This window comes from Onychostoma macrolepis, chromosome 19 (genome assembly GCF_012432095.1).
Source record: "Onychostoma macrolepis isolate SWU-2019 chromosome 19, ASM1243209v1, whole genome shotgun sequence".
NCBI classification, from domain to species: Eukaryota; Metazoa; Chordata; class Actinopteri; order Cypriniformes; family Cyprinidae; genus Onychostoma; species Onychostoma macrolepis.
The window spans coordinates 22273204-22290695 of record NC_081173.1 but is presented as its reverse complement, the minus strand read 5'-3'; the positions used below and the strand labels follow the sequence as shown (position 1 = coordinate 22290695).

Sequence of the window (17492 nt, the reverse complement as noted above, 5' to 3'; positions counted from 1 at the left end):
ATGTATCTTTGGAGATGCAACTCATGAAATCCAAAATATATCAAATATTTCAAAAATTCCTTTGAATATGTTTCATTTAAGTCCAGATGATATAAAAAGTGACATGAAATGATTTTTTGCTGATCATTTTCCACTCTTGCCTGTTTTAGGGTTAAATCACTGTTCTCTGGGCTCAATAAACATATTTGTTCATTCATACACTTAAACTTTATAAGATAAATTAAAACGATAAATTATGAGGGACCTGAAATGCACGGCCACTTTTTTTTTATTTCGTACAGTGACAGCAGCTATGATTAAAGACACTAATGGTCAATAAATAATGATATCTATGACTAATTATGCACAAACCGCACAAATATTGAAATAGCCAATCAGATTTTAGAGCCAGAACTATAACAGTAACTTATCGTTGGTACTCTATTGAATGAGGAATCATTTAAAAGTGCCTCATGAGCTGCTAATGATAGTAAATAATCCTAAACAATGGCATCCAACATAAAGCAATCTTGTATAACTACCTTGCTTAAAATACACAGCAGTATTGAACAATATTTTATGGAAGGGATATCTAAGGACAACAATTATTTTCTGGTAAAGGAACATTACTATATTACCATGATCATGCCAGTGTCTGTATAACCCTACAATTATTGTTGTACGTCACTGATTTATGTGTCCAGATGCTGAAACTCTTTTCTAACCTAATAAAAGAACATTTCTCAAAAATGGTTTTACTTTTGAAGGCGGTAACAGACCCTATCTGATTCCTATGATTCTTTCACTACATCACCAATAAATAAATAACCCTACGAACCAGACAGAAGGGCAGTTGTATTTAAGATCTGTGATTTATTCATGATATTTTTCCACAAATACATGCAAATAAATGTCAAAAAATCCTTTGAGTCCTTTTGCCACTTTCAAATCAGAGCACTTTGTTTTGAACTTCAACTGTGATGAGTATTATAAAATAATACATGTGAAAATAAAAGTATTGATACGCAGCTCTTCTAGAAGAATGAGAATGATTAAATTACATGAAAAGCATGCTATATTCTGACTCTTGTGATTCACAATTGATTAACTGACAGGTTGTGTGCTGCTGAATGAAATAAAAATATATGGCAGTAAGACCTTTAACAGGTGTTGGGGTCCCAGGTGAAAATAGTGTCAGGTGTTATTAGGGGAGCAGTGTACCCACACAGGGGTTGGTAGGAAGGGTTAGGAGCCTGTCTTTCAAAGCAGTTCCACCTTTCTTCTCCATTCTTCTCACAGCACTCATTGACCAAAGTCATAGTGGAATATTCCTCAGTACAGAAATAGGACAAGGCAGTTTCCCACTGCAAACGCAAAGAAAAAAAGGCATCATTATATTTCTGGTTATCAGTGCTGTAGTAAAATGACGTCTGTTTGGCTCATGTTATGAACTCACCGCCTGTTTCGCACAGCAAAGGATCTGTCCATTTCCAAGGGCCAAACCTCCATAGCAGCACTGATTCAACCACGACTCTAGTCTGTTTACTGCATTTCCAGCGCGATGAGCGTAAGCATAACTGGATGAAGGGAAACAGAAGGCAGGATATCTGGGACGACCATTTCCGTAAAGACAGACTGCATTGAGATTGTTAGCTGAAGGTCTGGCTGGAGGGAAGGATGATTCCATCAGTACGTTAGGATCAACGATCTGTCCCCCTTAATGGAATAAAGACAAGACATAAATACATGTTATTGAAAAATCATTTTTTTTAAATGTATTACTACAGGAAGTTTCAGAGAATGCAGCATCAACATATCTTTTTTATGCCTTTTATTAGGACAGGACAGTAGAGAGATGACAGGAAAGCATTGGGAGGAGAAAGGGGCCAGCCTCAACAAATCTGAATGCAATGTGCAGGTACCACAATGGACATTGTTAGAGAAATATATCTATTTAAGTTTACATTTATTCTTTTAGAAGATGCTCCAAAATTAGAAGACAAAAAAGTGTTGTAAAATAAAGCACATACCTGCCAATGAAATTAGATGAAGTATCAAAGTAGTTACAAGTGAGCTTTTCCAAACCATGACTTTTTATTTTTTATTTATTTATTTATTTTTTTTAAGTTAAAGAAAAGGTCCTTCTTTCCTGTTTGCGAATTTGCACTCTTTTCTTCAGTCTTGATGGGGAGCTTTAAAATACTGCAAGGCCGTGTCTGGATTTAAAGGGTTGGAAGGGGAACGAGAGGCGGGTCAAAGCTGGTGGGTCAGGCAGAGCTTGAAGAAAGGAGATAAGGGCCTAATGTTATCTGCCTTTATTTTATATAAACTCCCGCATGATACTAATTCAAACATCAAAACAGTGAATAGTCAAAACAGGAATGTTCTTCAACCCTATTCTAAAACATTGAGCTTATTCACACATTTTTATCTAATTAAAATGGCTTGCTCAAGTGAATGAGAGAAATACTCCCATGGCTTCTTGCAAACCAATCAGTTCTGCTGATAATAATGTGATGCATCATGCTTGAGGAACTGCAGTTAGAAAAACATAAAATATGTTGATGTATCCCACTGGTGGCAGCTAAACAAAGCAAGACAAATACCAATTTCAGCTTGGAGTAGTGAGAAATTCTTTGAAGTGTATACGGGATCAAAACTCTCTCCAGGACTTATCAACTGCTTACCAGTTTGTGAAATTTGGTTATTTCCCATTAATGAAATTGTGAACAAATGAACTACTGCTATGAAAGAAATTGCAAAAACCATTTATTTAGTTGTTTTATTTATTTTCTGTTAAGTTTCAGATATTTGGGTATATTTGTCATGGTGGACTAAATTTGCTATAGTTTAACAATTTATACCTGCTACTATTAGTTATTAAATTGTTACGTCCAATGTTAAAGCTACTCATGATTTGCTGTTGGGAACGGTGTCCCCCCCGCCTTCTTTTTCTCTTTTTTCTTTTTCTTTTAGCTGGGCGAAGCGCGTACCTGATTGGTTTGTTCATCTGTCAATCATCAAGACGATGATCTCGCAAATAAGGGTACGCCATGTGATTATAAAAGTGCACCTGTGGTGGAAGCAGGAGCTCCCATGTACACTAGAGCTCACTGCATTGACCGTTTCTTGTGAAGCTTGCGTGCTTATGTTTGCCATGTACTTCTGATTTTTGACTCTGTTTATGGCTAAGAAAGTCTGTGTTCTTTGATAACTTAGTGAATGATGGCTCATTCAATCTTCTTTCTCTTTGTACCTTTTACCGTTTTTGTTACCTAGTGGTAAAATCTGCCATGAGATGGGGAAGAGGGAAAGAACAGGTGATATTTCAATTGAGTTTTCAATTGCGTACACTAGTTTAGAGACCAGTGTCACCCTCTGTGTCATTTTAGTTTATAAAGAGTAGTTTATTTAGGGTATCTTTGACGTGGAATATCTTTCTTTTTTTTCAATTTGGGGTTTTCTTGTGAACATCGATGGTTGAGTTAGATTTGAAGGTTTCTTTTTTTTAGTGAGACTGGTTGTGTTTTTGTTTCTTTCGTTGATGTGGCATGGTCTAGTACTTTTCTCTTTTCCCTATTCTTCTGTGAACCAAATTCTTTTTGCTTGGTTCAGAATTGTATATAAGTTGTACCTTTATGTAAATAATTATTTTGGGCTAATCTTTTGCCCTGTTTACTTTATTGTAATAAACAGACACTTTACCAGATTCAGGACTGGTAAGCGTGAGCTTGAGCGTGATTGCTGTCCAGTATGCTCAGTGTTTTGATGTTGCAGCACTTACTTTTCCCAAGACGTAAAAGGGTTTGTAACAAAAATTCATTTAAAATAAATTTGTAAAAAATTCTCTCAAATTTTACTTTAATCAAGATATTTCATGATATGGTTACTCATTTGGGAACAGGCAATTTCGAATGAAAAAGGAACACAATTTAAACCGGTCTGTGCCAATCCCATAGACTTTTAGGGGTCAAAATAGAACTTTAACAAAATATAAAAGTAAATAAATAAATTGTAATTAAATTGTACAATTACAATTTTAGCTCTAGACAGTTATGGATATTATTTTATTAATACAGTTGTCTGGTTGATTTTATTGTCTCAATTATTCAGAAATAACACAAAAGAAAATTGAGCAGTTTTACTATGATAAAACCATGGTTAATGTTTGTAAGGGTTCAGGGTTGTGATGTCCACATGTTTTGAAGATAGAGGCTGTAGCATTTCTATCTTAAAAAAGGTAGCCAAAAATTAAAAGGTAGCCTAAATGTTTGGCCAATATTAAAGGACTTGGTCGTTCTGTAAGTGTACTACCAGGCATTTGGCTCCCTTTACAGGCATTTGCAACAATATGTAATGTAAATTTTGTATTTTGCAGACCTGTTTTACCAGTGTTTTTCAATGAAACCATATAATTATTAATTAACCAATCATTATTGCCTCATTGTTTTTATATAATACATTTTAAGTCATTTTAAAGGCTGTTGTTGGCTTAGGTTTGTTTTTATAACTGCAAAAATATTATCTTAACACTTCTTTGTAAACTATCCCTGCTAAAAAAAAACAAACAAAACAAAACAACAGAAGCCCAATAGAAACCATCACAGAAATTCCAATGGTTTCCATTAAAATACCATTATAAACCATTAGCTTTTTCCAGTAAAACCATTACAAAATTCCTTTTTGTTGTGTGTTTTGGGCATTTTTCCAATAGGATTTAACATCCCACCAATAGAATTCATCACATACCAGTAGACACCATTATAGATTCCATTAAAACCAATACAATTCCATTATAACGATTAAAACCATTACATGTTCTGTTGTGTTTTGGGCAGGGTTCTATTGTTTTTTCAGCAGGGATTATTTGAAGTAACAAAACCGTGGTTAATTTGTTGTTACCATCCATGGGTACAAGAACCATGATTTTTGGTTTTATTCGTAGTAAAACCATGACTAGTTTTCGTAAGGGAACATGGAAAGTCAGAGAGAATATTATATGCCTTGGTGGTTAAATTATTACCGACATTAAAACTAAAGTGATGCACGGGCTTCATCTTTTTTTCTTTTCTCGGCGCCGGATTGCTGCTGTCTTTTCACGGGCATAGCTGTCCACCAATTATGATCATTTGCTTTCAGCCTCAAACATGAGGTGCGAGCGGTCGCGGGCGCATCGGGAATCCTGCGTCAGGTGTGATTAGGTACTGCCTACTGCGTCTGCGTTTACCGTAAAACTCATTTTTTATAATTATATATATATGTTCATGTTTAGATTTTTTAATTTATGTATATGTATGTTAATTTTAATACTAATATGGAACTAATGTGTTTTTCTGTTTTTTTTTTTTTTTTTTTTTGAGCAACTGGGATGGTGCCCCCCAGGGAATTGATGCCCTACGCAAAATGCCTACTCTGCGGGAGCGGCGGTACTGTAGCGAAGAGTTTGGTTCCAAAACGCGATTAACGCCTTTTTTTTTTTTTTAAATTATTGAGTTCGGCCAAAATCAGTATTGTATCTGGTCGGTATTGAAAAATCAATTTTTAATTTTACGCAAAATGCGATATCCCTTCTCTGCAGAATGCGATACATCCGCTCAGCCAATCGCAGCGCACCATTCCACGCATTGCAGACAGTAATGGCGGCGCTTTAAATACACCCGGCAGCCTAGTTTTCCTCATCTTCTTTGTACTTTGTGATCAACAAACACACACACATACACACACACACACACACACACACACACAAAACGATTAATCGCATTCGATTGTCATGCTCATCTCGTCAGTAAAGCCGGTTCGGTAATCAGCAGTAAATCTCCGAAATTTCTGTGGTCTAATGTGATATTGTTGATATTGTTGTTCATGTTCTTGTTCATGATGAAATTTTCTTTCATTGATGTAATTAATTTATAGCATTAACAAGATGGCCCGTTGAATTCATTTTGGGTGCGATGATTTTTTAGTCCAGTGCCTGTAGCCTATTGACCAAGTTCAGAGGCTGTCATATGTGGAACTTACTTTGTTGTGTATTTTCAACAGTTTCATTATGAAAAATAACTTTTATATAGATTCAATGGATTTATTGCATTTGGGGGAAAAAAACAAACAAAAAAAACGTGCCGTGGATTTATGGGGGGGAGATCAAGTTTTTATAATAAATCTTTGAAAATCAAAATCTGGATTTGAATTTTTAATGTTATTATAAACTAAAGATGGTATGTGAAGGTGTAAAACAGAAAATAGTGGTTTTCATCTTGCCACTTTCTTAAGAAAACACATTTTTACTCAAATTAATCAAAATGGATTTACAGTGTTTTGGAATCAAACTCTTCATCATATAATTTATATTATATATAAATATATTTAACATAAACATAACGATTAATCGTTGCCCAGCACTACTTTTTTCATGTTTTTGTTGGTGATTGTCTTAGTAGGTTACATCTTATAGATGTACACATAATATCATCAGATATCACTTCATCAACATAATTATCATTACTATTAAGGTTTTTCAACAAGTTAAAATAACTCCACACAACGAACTGTATGTTCAAGTGTGTGCAAAGTGTTGAGTTCCTTTGAAGATGGTATGTGGTTGCCCTAGTGAGTGCTGGATCAAAAACATTGTTGATACACTCACCACAGAAATGAATCATATCAGCTGTAAGAAACTCTTTTTTGTAGGAAACCCAAATAGAAGCATGAACAAACAAAATCCATTAACAGATCAGTGTGATCTTCAGTGATACTAAAACACAGTGCTTGCATATCCATGATTCTCTGAATAAAAATGCTGGATACTGGGAAAATACACTGAATAAAAAAAGCTTGTTTACATAATTCATGGTCTGCTTGTGCGTCAAAGAAATACATATCTTCCTATTAACCTACACTGAAAAAACTGTTAATATAGATAAACTCTGTTGGCTAAATAATTGAAAGGGATAGTTCACCCAAAATGAAAATTCTGTCATTAATTACTCACCCTCATGTTGTTCCAACCCCATAAGACCTTCGTTCATCTTCGGAACACAAATTAAGATATTTTTGATGAAATCCAAGAGCTTTCTGATCCTCTATAGACAGCAAGGGTACCACTACGATCAAGGCACAGAAACGGTGTAAGGACATCATTAAAATAGTCCATGTGACATTAGTGGTTCAACCGTAATGTTATGAAGCCACGAGAATAATTTTTGTTTGCAAGGAAAACAAAAATAACGGCTTTATTCAACAAATCTTCTCCTCCATGTCACCCTAGCACCTTTTTGGGGAGTACCAAAATGCAAAAGTGCTTTCCTCTGAATGTAAACAAGGTGCAGCACATGTGCAGGAAAAGCATGTGCATGAGTAATTAATCTCAGAATTTTCATTTTCGGGTGAACTATCCCTTTAAATTAAAGAGTAATAGTTAAGTGACAACTACTGGAACCTGAAGAAACAGTAATTGATTACACACTATTTTAAATGTTTTGGTTCAACATTCTCACCTCAGAAATTGCCTTTAACGTGCACCAGAAATTGATTTGAAATATCATTCTTATATTAATAAAGTTGAAAAACTGCAGAAACATGCATGTCTTTTTTAATTCAGCTTCAATATATATAGTATATAGTGCACTAGGAATGGCAGAATCTGGGGTCAGTTGCATAAACAAATAGTCACTATGTTAAGGCTGTGTTTTAAGAACTAGTTTGACTTATTAGCAGTTAGTCAATTAGATAACAGGTAGATAGGTAATCAGTTTTACTTTTCTCACTCAAATTGGGCCATTCTACCTTTTTGTGGCTGGATTTAAAAAGTTATGAAAAAGTTATTTTGAAGAAAACAAATTAGATGACTAATTTTTAAGACTAGTCGTTTATGCAACTGGCCCCTGGTACTTTTGTTAGAGCTTAACCTTTTATTTTTACTGATTCTTTTGACCCTATTTTATTTCGGAAAAATTGAGAAAATCTTAAAATGATTTCTTTGGGAAACTACAGTGCAGCAAAAAGAGGATGTGTTGAGCAAACTGATAATGGTTTTGCATGTACAATGGACATGACAGTGGCCTTCAAGCTGGCTAGTGGGATTGTGCCCTCTAGTGGTGAAATATTGTGTTGGTAACTTTTAGGTTAGGTTGCAAGCAGACAATGAGCTTTGACATTGAAATTTGTAATCCATGGATCATAATAACCATCATTGTATTTCCGTGTTGCACAGCTTGGTTTAATACGGATATGCTATAACATTAACAGTGTCTGCCATCTACTCAATAATTGTTCAGTTGCAGGGGTAAAGCACTGTCATCATTCAACCGAAATTAGAAACAGCTGTCTTTTAATGAATAGTTTACCCAAAACACCCATTATTTACTGCCTTATAAATTCTCATACTGTTGGTCATTTGTTGTTGGTCACACTGTTGGTGCAGAGAGGATTTTCTATTTCCTTACATTGCTAAAAAAAAAAATTTAGATAGAAATTATACATTTCTTGCATTGCTTTATTAGTGCTAAATATTGGATTTAATCTTTTTATGAACTTATTTTTCCCAAATTAGCACAGGTTTTGTATTTCTCTTGGGAACTGATTAATATCTCATTGGATATTAAACAATTAGATATCACATCATTGCATATAGACATAGCCAATAGAAATTTTACAATGCCACAGGAAAGTTCATTCTCATACTGATCACACTTATCTGCAGGAATGCAGCATAAAATCCCTTAGTAAAGGTGTTTTGATTGCAGGTTATTAAGTCACTAAACAGCAAAACAAGGTGTGGTGCAGATCAACACCGTAGGCCTACATACCTGACAGTTTGAGTCAGGAAGAACGAGTTAAGGCCACAAGCCCTGGCGATAAAGAATGTGGTGTGTTTCATATTACAAAAGGACAAAAGCCTGTTTTTCGATCCAACTGCAAAGCATTCGCGTAGGAACCAGTACTGAGGGACAGCATGTCACAATGGCCCTCAGCAATGCAAAAATGTCTTGTGTTAGGAATTTAGGGTTATCACGTCGTGACAGGTTGCAAACGATAGGCTATTCTATATCTCTGTGGATACAGTTGAATTAACCGAGCTAACTAAAGTGCATGTCATTTCTGAGCCTCTAGCGTCACAGAAAAGAATTGCAAAAATAAAACATTTCCTTCAAACCATCTTTCCGGATACTCCGCCTGTCAACAACCTGTTATACAGGTGCTGGTCATATAATTAGAATATCATCAAAAAGTTGATTTATTTCACTAATTCCATTCAAAAAGTGAAACTTGTATATTATATTCATTCATTACACACAGACTGATATATTTCAAATGTTTATTTCTTTTAATTTTGATGATTAGAGCTTACAGCTCATGAAAGTCAAAAATCAGTATCTCAAAATATTAGAATATTACTTAAGACCAATACAAAGAAAGGATTTTTAGAAATCTTGGCCAACTGAAAAGTAAGAAAATGAAAAGTATGAACATGTACAGCACTCAATAGTTGGGGCTCCTTTTGCCTGAATTACTGCAGCAATGTGGCGTGGCATGGAGTCGATCAGTCTGTGGCACTGCTCAGGTGTTATGAGAGCCCAGGTTGCTCTGATAGTGGCCTTCAGCTCATCTGCATTGTTGGGTCTGGTGTCTCTCATCTTCCTCTTGACAATACCCCATAGATTCTCTGTGGGGCTCAGGTCAGGCGAGTTTGCTGGCCAATCAAGCACAGTAACACTATGGTCATTGAACCAGCTTTTGGTACCTTTGGCAGTGTGGGCAGGTGCCAGGTCCTGCTGGAAAATGAAATCAGCATCTCCATAAAGCTTGTCAGCAGAAGGAAGCATGAAGTGCTCTAAAATTTCCTGGTAGATGGCTGCATTGACTGTGGACATCAGAAAGCACAGTGGACCAACACCAGCAGATGACATGGCAGGCCAAATCATCACTGACTGTGGAAACTTCACACTGGACTTCAAGCAACATGGATTCTGTGCCTCTCCACTCTTCCTTCAGACTCTGGGACCTTGATTTCCAAATGAAATGTAAAATTTACTTTCATCTGAAAAGAGGACTTTGGACCACTGAGCAACAGTCCAGTTCTTTTTCTCCACAGCCCAGGTAAGATGCTTCTGACGTTGTCTCTGGTTCAGAAGTGGCTTGGTAGCCCTTTTCCTGAAGACGTCTGAGCGTGGTGACTCTTGATGCACTGACTCCAGCTTCAGTTCTCTCCTTGTGAAGCTCTCCCAAGTGTTTGAATCGGCTTTGCTTGACTGTATTCTCAAGCTTTTCCTACCCAAATTCTTCCTTCCAGTCAACTTTGCATTTAATATGCTTTGATACAGCACTCTGTAAACAGCCACACCTTTCAGTAATGACCTTCTGTGACTTACCCTCTTTGTGGAGGGTGTCAATGTTCGTCTTCTGGATCATTGCCAAGTCAGCAGTCTTCCCCATTATTGTGGTTTCAAAGAACAAGAGATACCCAGAATTTATACTGTAGGGATGGTCATTTATTCAAACTCAAATGTAAATATTCTAATATTTTGAGATACTGATTTTTGACTTTCATGAGCTGTAAGCTCTAATCATCAAAATTAAAAGAAATTTGAAATATATCAGTCTGTGTGTAATGAATGAATATAATATACAAGTTTCACTTTTTGAATGGAATTAGTGAAATAAATCAACTTTTTGATGATATTCTAATTATATGACCAGCACCTGTAGAAGGGACAGATGAGCCAAGCCACAGCTCGCGCCATTGGGCGAGTCATATTCGTGGTGTAGGTGTAGGAGTCGATCAAAGATTTAGAAAGCTATCACCAACAGAAAATTTGTGTATTTTAATTGCTTTGTCTGTTTTCAGAATGACATTTTTGAATGTGGAATGCAATTATTTAATTATATAAATAAGACGAAGTGAAAACAATATCAATAAACAAATAGAGGAATTTATTATCTCCGATTGTTTTCTTTATTGGTTTCCTCAATGCGCTACTATCAAGTTTTAAACCTCCACAGACATGTGGATCGACTGTCTATACGTGAATGGAGTGAGCTGTGGTCTGTGACTTGTAGAAGAGGCAAACCTGAGCTACAATTTCCTTGAAAGTCTTGCAAGCATGTTCATTGAGCTTGCCAGCTGCTGTTGAAGGAACTACGGAAGACCAGTAGGAGGCATAAGGTGTTATATAGCAGCCCGCGTGCGTGTTCATTCTCACTTGTGTAGCCTACACATACACAGCCACTTATTTTTTACCATGCAAATAGCTGCAAGTCTCATTAATGTTTGAAGACGGTTAGGGTTTTCACAGCCAGCTTACAGGCTACAGCGATTCAAAAGACTTCAAGAATACGATAAGGCTGAGAATAAACTCTTCTAACGAGCAAAATCCAATCAGATTTGAACAACGTAAAAATTAAGATAATCATGTAGGCACACAGCAAAAAAAAAAAAAAAAAAAAGTGAAAGAAAAAAAGCAGATATATTATGGTCAAATGTCTTTCTTCGTGGTGGTGATAATTAAACAAGATTTTTAAATCCGCCACTTATCATAGGCTACTATATGAGCGGGAAAAAAAAAAAAAAACGAAATGAAACTTCTTGCTTAACTGGTCAGACTGGTCATCTAGCTGTGAATGACTGAGAAGGAAAAGTAGCCTGCCGTACTAGTTGGATGTAAGAGAAAAAAGTTCGTCAAGAGGGAAAATTTTGTTTTACTCTTGTTCTTTTGTGCTTATTCTGTGATATTCCTGGCAGAGGTGAGTTTAATTATTGTAGCTACTCATCTGAATGGCATATTCATGCTTTGGTACGTGCAGTGTTAAAAAATTGTAACAAGCCTTTGCTATTTTGCTATATTTGTCAACGATGGCGTGCACAGACCTCATTTGGGCAAAGGTGAAATCTTTGAGGTCCGGGAGTCTCTCTGAGGTGAAATCGCGTCCGGATCGGAAGGGCACTTCAGTACGACCGAAAGCACACTTTACTATTAGCGATTAAAGACAAGTGCACGCCACTGTTCGTCAAATAATTATCAGACGAGTTCATTGTAAGACAAAATATTAAACTACAAGTTAAAAATCGAGACGGCGGGATGTTTTGCATTTCAACGTTGTGACCTAGCCTACTTAGAGAGCTTGAAGAGGCTGGAAGACTAGACTTGTCTAAACCATTTAAGGCCAGCAAAGACGCTTAGGCAGTTTTTTCAACAAGAATGTAAAAGAAATATCTAAGGTATGGAAAGAGCCTGTGACTAAGACCATTTATAATAATAATCAAATATTTTTATTCAGTAGGCCTATATCTTTAAAATGTGTCAGTATGGTTGTAAATTATTAATATTATTATTTTTAAATGTGCCATTACGGCAAATTAATTTTCTGTTTGTATTTTCCTTTTTTTAGGAAACACTTATTTTCATCATATACAAGCATGTAGCCTACTTCACTTCGGCTGAAAAAAATAGCCTAATATAAAAACCTTACTGACGTGAGAAAAACATTGATAGGAAATTTGAGAATAAAACCCATTAATTAGCATTTATAAGCTGATTTTAATTTTATTTTTTTATTTTTTTTGGACATACAGACACAATGGAGAGGAAGACATGCTCATCCCTGATCCTGTGTTTGTTAATATTTGTGATCATGGGCTTGGTGGGATATATACACTTTAAAAAGGAATTGGTGAGCAAACTAACAAATTATGTAGAGTTCTCAGAGGCAGAGGTGAGAGAAAAAAATCTGGATATAAATGATTACGGTTTAACAGCTGAACACGCACAGAAGGAATTTGACAATGTAGACAAGGAGGTCAAGGAACTTCAGGATGAGGTTGGGAAGTTGAACTCTGCTAAGGAGGAAAAGGACAAAGAAGTTAAAGCATGCAAGGATTCAGTGGTGAGAGAAAAAATTAGCAAAATTGTACATGATATATGACAGTATGATAGAGTGTTGTGAAGTATTTTCATATTGTTTGATATGGGCTGTGCAAAGAAATGGAATTCAAATTTAAAGCAGGTTTAACAAGACCTGCTGAACTGGCAGTGACCGCACGAGTATAACCAACATTACTGTGAGCCAATTCAAAAGAATAGGCCTAGCCAAGTCATAGATTGCAAACAGTCTTGTATATGTATATATGTATGTATTTATTTGGTTGTGTTGTTTTGGTAGGCTATCTGCTTTAGCTAATGCTCAACAAACGTATCATGCTAAGTGCTGCAGTTTAGCTCTGTTTTCATGTCTTAAAATCTGCCTCTGTATTGTGTTTCAAAGGCGGTGTTGAGTAATGACGTTGCAGCCGTGGAGAAGGAGAAGAGTGACATTGAGGGTATGTTTAACATTTTAAACTTAAGTATACTTTGGGCTTAGGTTGCAAAAAAAATACCCATAAAAGGAGGCAAACTTAGACCAACAAAGAAAAGAGATGCTTATAGATAATCTCTCTTGATCTTTTGAGGTAATTTTGGCGGTGAAAAGACAAAATGGAGTGAAGAAGTGAATGGTCTTAAACAGAAGCTCCAGAACCAAAGTCCAGTCTGTGCCTTTGTGAATACCACTGCAGAAGTCCTCAAGGAGGAATCTACTATAAGGTGAGTTTTTGAAGAATTTCTTACTACTTCCTACAGATATGAATGCATTCACGATATGAATACTAATCACTAAGATAAGTAAATTCATCTTGATCTTAGAGTTTGAATTCATCATAAAATCTGTCATTTCTTTCTTTATTACAGGGATCTTTGCCCTCAAATTCAAATTGCAGTTCAAGTTAAAGTGTGAAAGAATAACAGCAATCTGAATTCAAGACGGAGTTTTATAGCAGGAAGTCTAAACTAAAAAGATTTCTTGGATGAAATAGATGACCTAATTGAAAAAGTATTTTCTCAAGGGAAAGTCTTGTCTTTTAGACTGGTTAGACAGCTTTAAAATTATGGATTTCTATTGAACCATCTGCATCTCTCCAGTAGCCCTTCTTATGTAACCTTAAAATTGTTTTATAAAGTTACTGATTCCCTATTATAAATTGGTTGTTATATTGTTGGTAAACTGTAAACTGCTTTGGTTAAAAGCATCTGCTAAATGAGTATGTTAATGTATGGACAATCTCCACAGAAAACTGAAGACTACTTTTTTTGGGGTCAGTTTTATTGTGGGTCTTAAAAACATTGGATTTACATATAAAATGAAAGCATGTAAACATTTTGATTAAACATGATTGCTTCAGTATCAATTTTGTGAGTTAGTATCTTCATAATTGCAATTGCTTTGGGATAAAAAAAAAAAAAATGCTCAATGGATGCCATGATAGTCTACAACAGGGGTGCCCAACCCTGTTCCTGGAGATCTACCTTCCTGCAGAGTTCAGCTCCAACCCTGATCAAACACAACTGAACCAACTAATTAGGATCTGAAGGAGCGCTTGATAATTACAGACAGGTGTGTTTGATCAGGGTTGGAACTGAACTCTGCAGGAAGGTAGATCTCCAGGAACAGGGTTGGGCACCCTGGTCTACAACATATTGTACTATGGTATTACTAAAAGATTTAAAAAAAAAAGATCTGTTTCTTAAGAATTCTACTTCTGCACTTATTACTTATTGCCTATCCAAAATCCTATTCCTTGTCTGTGTAAAGTATAACATTATAAATGATTTATATAATGGAAAACATCTCCGTATAAAAACAACAAAAATACTTCTAAACATTCTCTTTAGTTTGATTCTGATGCACTATGAACTCAAAACACATGGAGAAAAATCTAAAGAGTTACAACCTGGTAACCAAATATTTTTGTTTCATGCCAAAGGGTGTTGCAGAAAGTCTTTTAATATAACTTTAATAAGAGAAGTCTGCCACCTAATAAGACATTAGAGGCTAATAACTTGCATTAATAGGCCTATTAACACCCATGACCAAAATAACAAAAAATACAATTCCATATAAACTATTTTACACAAAACGTTTTGATTATGTTGATTTTTGCGTTTCTATCGCTCTCAGACAGCTCAAACTCTCTCATTCTAACCGCCTGTTCTTTGCTGCCATCTAATGGGCAAGAACTAGAAAAGCCAGTGAATTTTCATTGTGATGTGACAAACTACACCTGAAAATCAACAAACAGAACAATAATGCGATGTTTTCCTTTGAATTATTTTCTTAATCTCTGTCAGGAGGTTTTCTTTCTTTTGATGTTCATTCCAGCTTTAGTAGGGCTTCTGGAGTAGGGCTTTATTTGGAAGGTCTTATATTTACTCTTCCAACTTTCAACTTTAGCTATTAAAACAGACATTTTAGAACATTTGTCAGCTTTAATGTTCGGCTTTTCTGCATATGGTTATAAAATTCTTAATCTTGACTATATTAATTTATACATCAAATAACACCACCACCATCAACAAAATCAATAATAATTACTATTATTATTATTATGAAAATTAAACAATCACTAATAAGTACTTGGAAATTACCTCCACAATTCACAATGTTGAAAAGAGGAATATGAATTACTGTCGGTTTATTTTGGCCTTTAAACACATAAAAGTCCTTTGGAGCAGATTTCTCCTCTTCTGACATTTCAGGGAAGTCGATGTGTAGTTCTTTGCATGTATATGTTGGTTTTTTTTATCAGTGACTGTAAATTAAAACAGTATATTAGAGTATGTATGCATGGAAAGAGGGGATATTATTAGTAATTATGCACTATGCAGATTAATAAGAAAAACAATATGTAGTTGTTTTACCTTGAATGGGTCATCCTCACCGAAATCGAGCGAGACAATGAGGTCAATGTGACTCTTTCCTCAGCAATGGTAAAAAAGGTGAGTTGTTGGCGATCCCAGCATCAACATATCGCCTCTTTTCCACTTTACAGATTAAGGAAACCTCCTCCGCTGGGGATGATGGTAAAATCCTAATGAAATAAGTACAACATAAGAAATTTGTAGGCAATACAAATCTCCAAGAGATGAAACTACCACTCTAATCCTTAAATGTACTAGTACTGTAAGTCAGTGGCCATTTAGTAATGCCAATACTGCAAATGTCACTCAACTCAATGTGCACTCAAATTTTAAATTATATTTTGCTCGCCTGCCATGTTGTAAAGAAAGTTATATGTTGTCCCCCAGATCCACAGAGTAAGTAACTTCAAGCATTTAACAATGACAGTCCATATCCCATTGCCTAAATTAAGAGAAAGATTTCCGTGAGTTACAAAATGTAACAGGTCCGTTTCTTGTTATCTTCAGCATACAAAACAACTTATCAATATCAATTACAGAAACAAATACATTACAAATAAAGTGAGTTTTGCATTAAATACTAGGCTCATAAAAAAGAAAACTTGCATGTCTGACTCCAGCATGAGTGCAGGTTGCATATATATAGTGTGCATTCTTTAACAGTCATAATGGTGATTAATTTCCTGTATTCTTCTTCGTTCAGATTTTCTGAAACGCAACATAAGATCATGCACTGAATTTCTAGCACACATCATCTACGGTCTTCACTATGTTACAGAACGTGTGGAATTACATCCTTTAAAGCAGCCTGTTATTCACTAATGCTCAGCCATGGAAACCAGAGTAATGGATGTTGGCAAGATTTTAAATTGTGTGTCTTCAAACCAATAAAGCATTTTCTCACTTTCAAAGCCACGGCACTAAATGTTTTTGCTCCTGTGCTTAGCTTAGACATTTCAGTAATGTGATGTGTACCTTTCAGCAAGCAGTTCAGAATTTTAATTTGGGATGAAGGATCCTCCTCTCTTAAGACCAGAAGATTCACTTCCACAAGAGCCAAAAGCACTTTGCCAGCCTTGTCCACATGTTGAGCGCTGAGGGAGTGAACATCTGTTTGTTTTCTGTCTGAAGATGCATGGTCACCCAAGTCTGACTCATCACAAATTAACTCAGGTTTAATGCATCTTTACATTTTCAAACAATACAACATAGTTAAACATTAAATTAACATTTAAACAAGCCAATTTACTATAGTGGACATTTTTATATTTTCTGCTTGTTTGTGCAGAAATCACTGCCACAATGCTAGTGTGTTGCTATATGACTGTGATAATGGTACTTACTTATTGGACCAAGTAAATCATGCAGATCATGCAGCCTCTTACACACCACTTTAATAGTTGTTCAAGTCTTTAACTATAGTATGTTTCCATCAACAATTGCTTATGTGTATCTAGGATATTTCATTTAATTTTCATTTCATTAAAAAAAAGAAATGCTGAATGGATTAATTGCAAGATCCACATATAATCTACATGACAGTGTTTGTTATTAAACGTAATAGTTCCTCCAGTAGTTTTTCTACTGAAGACTCAAGACCACTACCACACAGACCTGCAGAAAGAAAAAATAAATAAATAAACAAATGAATTCCTTGCAGGAACAGCATGTCCATCTCGGGCTGGTCTTTTATTTTAACTCCTTGGTCAAACTGACTTCTGAAACTGGAAGTATCTACAAGGCCCCAGTGATGGAGTGATCTCCACAAACGTATCTATGACAGAACAC

At 35.6% G+C, this 17492-nt stretch overlaps 2 protein-coding genes and 1 long non-coding RNA gene across 9 annotated transcripts; 1 reads left to right on the top strand and 2 right to left on the bottom strand.

The window, feature by feature from the left end:
* Window positions 1-851: 851 nt before the first annotated feature.
* ecm1a (extracellular matrix protein 1a) lies at window positions 852-2188 on the bottom strand. The gene is made up of 3 exons (XM_058754385.1): window positions 2010-2188; window positions 1436-1695; window positions 852-1343 (listed from the first exon to the last, which is right to left on the bottom strand). The coding sequence occupies exons 1-3, from the start codon at window positions 2065-2067 to the stop codon at window positions 1140-1142; spliced, it is 522 nt and encodes a 173-aa protein (XP_058610368.1). The 5' UTR covers window positions 2068-2188; the 3' UTR covers window positions 852-1139.
* An 8988-nt stretch (window positions 2189-11176) lies between these two features.
* Window positions 11177-14190, top strand: si:ch73-347e22.8 (uncharacterized). 7 transcript variants are annotated; one of them, XM_058753900.1, is made up of 7 exons: window positions 11180-11718; window positions 11841-12193; window positions 12364-12448; window positions 12548-12858; window positions 13237-13291; window positions 13421-13553; window positions 13698-14190. In XM_058753900.1, exons 4-7 carry the CDS (start codon window positions 12553-12555, stop codon window positions 13741-13743), a joined length of 540 nt encoding a protein of 179 aa, XP_058609883.1. In that variant the 5' UTR covers window positions 11180-11718; window positions 11841-12193; window positions 12364-12448; window positions 12548-12552; the 3' UTR covers window positions 13744-14190. The 7 variants fall into 7 exon arrangements, 5 of the variants coding, with proteins under 5 accessions (XP_058609883.1, XP_058609884.1, XP_058609880.1 ...); XR_009267312.1 differs by lacking the exon at window positions 11180-11718 and having other exon boundaries at window positions 11725-12193; window positions 12548-12645; window positions 12731-12858; XR_009267311.1 differs by lacking the exons at window positions 11841-12193; window positions 12364-12448 and having other exon boundaries at window positions 11177-11718; window positions 12548-12645; window positions 12731-12858.
* A 1118-nt stretch (window positions 14191-15308) lies between these two features.
* Window positions 15309-17136, bottom strand: LOC131526203 (uncharacterized). The gene is made up of 3 exons (XR_009267403.1): window positions 16680-17136; window positions 15705-15874; window positions 15309-15595 (listed from the first exon to the last, which is right to left on the bottom strand). It is a non-coding gene; the product is annotated as an uncharacterized LOC131526203 (long non-coding RNA).
* Between the last annotated feature and the right edge of the window lie 356 nt (window positions 17137-17492).

Coding starts and splice junctions, on each gene's coding strand:
- ecm1a (XM_058754385.1), bottom strand. CDS start 2,067: ATGGTTTGGAAAAGCTCACTTGTAACTACTTTGATACTTCATCTAATT. Junction 1,696..2,009: donor TCATCTAATTTCATTGGCAG/GTATGTGCTTTA, acceptor TATTCCATTAAG/GGGGACAGATCGTTGATCCT. Junction 1,344..1,435: donor TTTGCTGTGCGAAACAGGCG/GTGAGTTCATAA, acceptor TTGCGTTTGCAG/TGGGAAACTGCCTTGTCCTA.
- si:ch73-347e22.8 (XM_058753897.1), top strand. CDS start 12,553: ATGGAGAGGAAGACATGCTCATCCCTGATCCTGTGTTTGTTAATATTT. Junction 12,859..13,236: donor AAGCATGCAAGGATTCAGTG/GTGAGAGAAAAA, acceptor TGTGTTTCAAAG/GCGGTGTTGAGTAATGACGT. Junction 13,554..13,697: donor AAGGAGGAATCTACTATAAG/GTGAGTTTTTGA, acceptor TCTTTATTACAG/GGATCTTTGCCCTCAAATTC.